This window comes from Pygocentrus nattereri, chromosome 13 (genome assembly GCF_015220715.1).
Source record: "Pygocentrus nattereri isolate fPygNat1 chromosome 13, fPygNat1.pri, whole genome shotgun sequence".
Taxonomy (NCBI): domain Eukaryota; kingdom Metazoa; phylum Chordata; class Actinopteri; order Characiformes; family Serrasalmidae; genus Pygocentrus; species Pygocentrus nattereri.
This window is the reverse complement of record NC_051223.1, coordinates 359,391-364,800: the sequence shown is the minus strand read 5'-3', so window position 1 is coordinate 364,800 and position 5,410 is coordinate 359,391. Positions and strand designations below refer to the sequence as shown.

The 5,410-nt window shown below is 47.3% G+C and overlaps 1 protein-coding gene across 1 annotated transcript; it reads right to left on the bottom strand.

Moving 5' to 3' along the window:
- Window positions 1–1,460: 1,460 nt before the first annotated feature.
- LOC108412396 (cytochrome P450 26A1) lies at window positions 1,461–4,224 on the bottom strand. Its single transcript, XM_017684382.2, has 7 exons — window positions 3,896–4,224; window positions 3,527–3,751; window positions 3,031–3,312; window positions 2,796–2,951; window positions 2,563–2,697; window positions 2,322–2,474; window positions 1,461–2,091 (listed from the first exon to the last, which is right to left on the bottom strand). Exons 1-7 carry the CDS (start codon window positions 4,082–4,084, stop codon window positions 1,753–1,755), a joined length of 1,479 nt encoding a protein of 492 aa, XP_017539871.1. The 5' UTR covers window positions 4,085–4,224; the 3' UTR covers window positions 1,461–1,752.
- Window positions 4,225–5,410: the final 1,186 nt, after the last annotated feature.

Here is a 5,410-nt window from a genome sequence, read left to right as displayed (position 1 = left end):
TCTGAAATAGCCTGCATTTGGCAGCTGTAAATTCTGTATATGCTCACAAATTTAGACAAAAATATGGCTCTGAGGATAAAAAGTTCTCTTGTCGCCTCTTGATGTTAAACAATAGGCTGGGCGGAGGTTCTTTACAAGGTGATAGGAGGAAAAGTTCAGCTGCATCTATCACAGCGCCCTGGCCTGCTTGGATAGGATGGCTGGACATAAAGGTGTCAGCCGTGCAGTTGGGTGGATGTAAATCAGGAGCCCGTAGGACGGGGTAGAGAAATGGCTAACAGAGGCATCTGCCAGGCCGCCAATGGCTCTCTGAATCTTTCCCTCTCTCTCTCTCTCTCCTTCCAAGTGTCACGCAAGGACAAGTCCCTTCCACATGACCCCTGTGTGCTGGGATACAAGCCCGCCCAGGCAGCCCAATTTTTTTCTCTCCACCTCTAACGTCTCTTCTTCCTTTAATGCTGTAATTTGTGAAATTTTGCTCCTTTGATGCATTGGCTAGAGGGTGAGGCCACACTTAAGCTAGTTATTCTATAGTATTGGCCCTTCATCATTCCATTCAAGTCACCTCCTGTTCCAGCATTCACAAGGAACTGCTCGTTTGTGGAAAATACAGCACGACGAGCAGTTGCGACATTGCCAAACACATCCTCTTTCTCCTTCCCTCTCTGGTGTGAACTCTCCACCACCTTCCTTCACAGCGGCTGCTCTCGCTGATGTCACACTGCATTGCTTATTATCCTTGTGGAGCTTCCGTTATGCTCCCAGGCCTCTCACCCATTTATTAGAGTAATGGACATGGGCTGTGGATGTCATTCCTTTTGGTGGTCTGTAGACTTCTTGTTTTCAATATTTTTCTTTGGACACAGTCTAGCCTGATGTGTTCATTAAAAAGGGTCATTCTCCATATGAGGTTATATTAAATCAGTGTATAATAGCTTCTGCTTACAAATCTCAGATTTAAATATATCTGGTGGTCAAGAGATCTTATCAAGTTGTGGGCCCTGTATTCACTTCTGTTTCTTCGAGGGCTGCTTTGCCATACTGACTGTTGTTGGGTGTTCTTCAGTGAAGAACATTTGTATCGACTTTTTTTGATATACATACACTACATTTACAGTGCTTTAGCCATTTTGATCTTATTGAGTGTGCGTTATAACCAGTTCTCCTTGCTGTACACATATCGCCCACTGCTGAAAGGGGTCATCTTCTCCAGACTGATCCATGTTAACTTCCAACATCATCAAGCCGCTTTACAATGCCATATTATGGTGAATGTTTTTTGATACCTGATATGCTTTACCTCGTTGATCATTAAGCCAGTAGTACAGAACTGGGTGTGTTGCTTTTGGCAATGCGGACACACATTTCTGTTTCAGTGTTTTGGGAAACGGTTTCCAAACTAGTTTAAACCGATTTGAGTTTTCAAAATGAAGAAACAACATTTGTGCAATATTGTCAATGTTTTATTAAATAAAGCCCATACAGCAAAGAGTAATTTAAATAAGTTGCATTCAGTACAAAACACTAAATATATATAAAAAAACAAAGCTACATTACAAATATACATCACAGATACCTCAAAGAAATACAGTGATCCATGTAAGAGTAGTGCCCTTTGTTAAAAATGAATTTATATATAGATCTATTACATAAACCAAATATAAAAATGTCATACATCACATTTCATCTAGAAAATTAAAATATGCCTATGTACAATGCTCATGTTAGCAGCTCATAGCCAATTTAAATGGACTAATTACTGACATAAGGGCTGAACTTTGTGGGAAGATTGTCCACGGGGTACACAGTTGGGCCCGTTTTCATTGTTGGCGGTCCATTCAAAAGTGTCCAGTTGCACTGCTGTACTAGCTCAACTAAAAATATCTTGAGCAGCACTTTAGCAAACTCTTTGCCCACACACATTCTGGAGCCTCCCCCAAAGGGGATGTAGTTAAACCTGGAACTGTCCTCCAAGCCTTTGGCCATGAATCGTTCTGGCTGGAATTCCTCTTTGTTAGGGAAGACATCTGCAACATCATGTGTATCACAAATGCTGTAAATGACATTCCAGCCTTTGGGAATCTGGTAGCCCTGGAGAAAGCAGGAGATGGGAGGAGATGATTAAAGATGACCAGTCATTATGGCATAGGTGAGTCTTCCCAGCAGACAGGTATCAAGATGAAGACCATGATATTGTACCAACTAAATTAGCTCAACTCCTTTATTCAAAAGAACACCCCCTTTCTATTCCCAGTTCATTTCCCTTTTACATCACCGCATACGGAGCAATTTGATCAATACTGTAAGAAACGTGAACTTACATTAAGTTCAAAGGTTTTGAGTGCCACGCGGAACCCCCCGGGTACAGGTGGATTAATCCTGAGGGTTTCCTTGATGACGCACCCAGTGTACTTCAGCTGTTCCAGTAGCTCCATATTTAGAGCCTTTCCAGGTGAGTGCATACCTGAAACGTCCTGTGGGAGAAAGAGGGAAGGCTCAGTGTCCATCCGTAATTTGTCAAAGGTCACCCAACATGTGCTCCACTGAGGTAAAAGGTCTTACCTTCTCTTTCAGCTCGTCTCTAATTCGCTGAACCACCTCAGGATTCAGCCCCAGGAACATCACCAGAGAGGTTGCCGTGCTGGCCGTGGTCTCGTGGCCCCCGAAGAGAAGCTCAGTCGCTGACTCCTTCATCGCCTGAGGGTTCAAAGCAAACATCATTAGTTACATCCCTGAAGGAGCTTCAGCCTTTTATCTTTCAGTACAGTCTCTGCGGACTGAGCACAGATACGTACCTGCATGCTGAGCGGCTCGCCGGTCTTCCGGCTGTTTTCGATCAGCAGCTGCAGCGCGTCCTTGTGCTTGGGCTCGTTCTCGTTGTCGCCATCTTGGATTTTCTTTGTGATGTTCTCCTCTATTTTGGCGTGGATGAAGTTTCGCGCTTTCAGGCCCTGCGAGAGAACCAGAGTTAGGAAAAGCCGGAAAACGACCTCTTTCATGGATTTTACGCACGACGCGGTAGATGTTTACCCGGTATAAACCGCTGAACGGGACGTCGATGGGAAGGGAGAACAGGTTCTTGATCATTTCCTCAAAAGCTTCGACCAGCGCTCGCTCGTCGGTCTTGATCTGGTCTGGCTCGAAGCCCAGGAGGATCCTCATGGCAATGCGGAACATGAGGCGCTTCATGTGCGGGTAGACGAGCACGCAGGGCACGCGCTGCATCCAGTCTTGCACGGCGCTCCGCACCTCCTCCTGGATTACCGGGATGTAGTGCTCCAGAGCATCTCGAGAGAACGCCTTCATCACCGCCTGAAACAGAAGACCGACCGCAGTCAGCGCACCGTGCCCCACGGGTGTTCGGGTGGATGGGTACAGAGACAGATCTGCTGCAGAATCTAATGCGCAGCGGGAAAACTCCAACAAGTGGCTGGTGAATAGAAAACCTGTCGCACAAGACAGGCAGAAAAAACGCTTTAAATACGTTAAGACGAGGCGTTTATCTCGAGAAGGAGGGCGCTCTTACCTTTTTCTTATTCCTGTGCTGGCTGCCGTGCACGTTGGAGAGCGTATCAGAGCCCAGGATGGTCCTGACCGATGCTGGCCACTGAACGGCAACAAGTTTGTGCTCCCCCAGCAGAATCTGCCGCACGTTATCAGCGCCCATCACTCTGACAGTGGGGTTACCGAATAGGTGCGTTTTGTAGATAAATCCGTATTTCTGTCGCTTCATTCGGAGAAATTTCCTCCTCTGAGAATCAGGAGAACACAAGGCATGATCAGCGTGGGCTATGAGAAGGAACCAAAGCAGGAACCTGCAAACATCAGTATAACTCGAGGAGAAAAAGAGGAGAGCTACGCCACAACACGAACACCCGGCAGACCCTCACGTTACCTGCAGAATGAGCTGCAGTGTCTCTCCAATGAACGGTAAGCCCATGGTCCCTGGAGGAAGGGGGCTTCCACAGCCAGGATCAGTCCCTCTGACCACCAGCACCTCCCACAGCTTCACTGCGGCCAGAAAGAGCAGGACCGGGAGCACCACCGTGCAAAGCAAGGTTACCAGTAAAGTATACAGACCCATAGTGAGAAGAGATGGGAGAGACTGCTGGCTGTGAACTGCGAAGGTCTTTTATACCCATTGCCTGCGTCTCAGCCTCCTGTTACCTTGCTCAGATAAATTAGTTCACGCAAAGTTCATCTTTAATTGCGGTGTGGGTGTCACCCCGCCCCACGGGGCCAGGAGCCGCCTCTGCTTCAAAACTCTGCGCCATTTGTTATAGGCGCATTTTAATAGCAGCACCTCCTGTAGAAGCTCAGACAATCCAAAGGATTTGCACTTTGAAAAGGTGTTAATGCCCCAGCCGCCCCCCCACACCCACCCCCCCACAAAGGCGAAACACCGTGGCTTATTTGGGCTTTAAAGGGGAACTCCACCAATTTTTAAAAATCTGCATAATTAAATGATTTGAGGAGTAAACACTGAGGTTCAGCGTCAGAACTGTGCACAGTGGTGGTGATGGGAACCAGGCGTCCAGCTCTGGAAGCTCCCTCACAGAAAGCTGGCTGACGGTCATAGTTTTGTGATGAGGGTTTGTCTTAAAATTGATTTTAATGAATTAATTTTAATCCACGGAGGGGCGCATGTAGGGCGTTGTGAGGCAGCATAGCCCCCAAAGACCCCCATACCCCCCCCCCCCCAGATTTATGCCTATTTTACCATCATAAACATGACATTTAAAGAGCGGGTGGTGCAGCTTCACTGGCGGTTTGGACAGTGAATAAAATGGCTATACTTGTACTGTAGATGACCACAGCCCCCCGCTTCCCCACTGCTGTAAATAAAGTGATGGAATCCTTTCATTTTTAAATTCTAAACAGCCCCTTTGGAAATGGAGCTTTAAAATACGGCTCTTCAGTGTTTCTTCAGTAGAGGCAGTGGTTCTGGAACCATGAACACTCCAGTAAACATTTTTGTTCCATGCCTGGTGAAATGGACACAACGCATAATCGTTCTGAAGAACCATTTCAGCGTGCGAAGAACCATGCAGGTTTCATGGTTCTTAATAGAACCCCTGCCTTTACTGAAGAACCCTTGAAGAACCATCTTTTTAAAGAGCTGCTTGAACCTGTACATGCAGAGGTGCAGGCGTGTTTGTCGAGGCTGGTGAGGGTGAACCCGAGTTAGAAGCCCAGTGGTGGACTTTAACCCTGGACTGACCCGCAGGTACTGCGTCTCACACGTGGATATAAAAGAATATGACGGCGGGTTCAATCCTGGGTCAGCTTAAAGGGCGCCGGAGCGGAGCAGGGTTACCGGTACACGAAGAGCGAGCAGCCTGCAGAACCCACCCACGATCGCTGTACTGAGGAGGGGCACCGAGGCTGAGGCAGCCAGTGAGAGAAGGGC

Coding starts and splice junctions, on each gene's coding strand:
- LOC108412396 (XM_017684382.2), bottom strand. CDS start 4,084: ATGGGTCTGTATACTTTACTGGTAACCTTGCTTTGCACGGTGGTGCTC. Junction 3,752..3,895: donor CACTGCAGCTCATTCTGCAG/GTAACGTGAGGG, acceptor CCTGATTCTCAG/AGGAGGAAATTTCTCCGAAT. Junction 2,952..3,030: donor CGTTCAGCGGTTTATACCGG/GTAAACATCTAC, acceptor GTTCTCTCGCAG/GGCCTGAAAGCGCGAAACTT.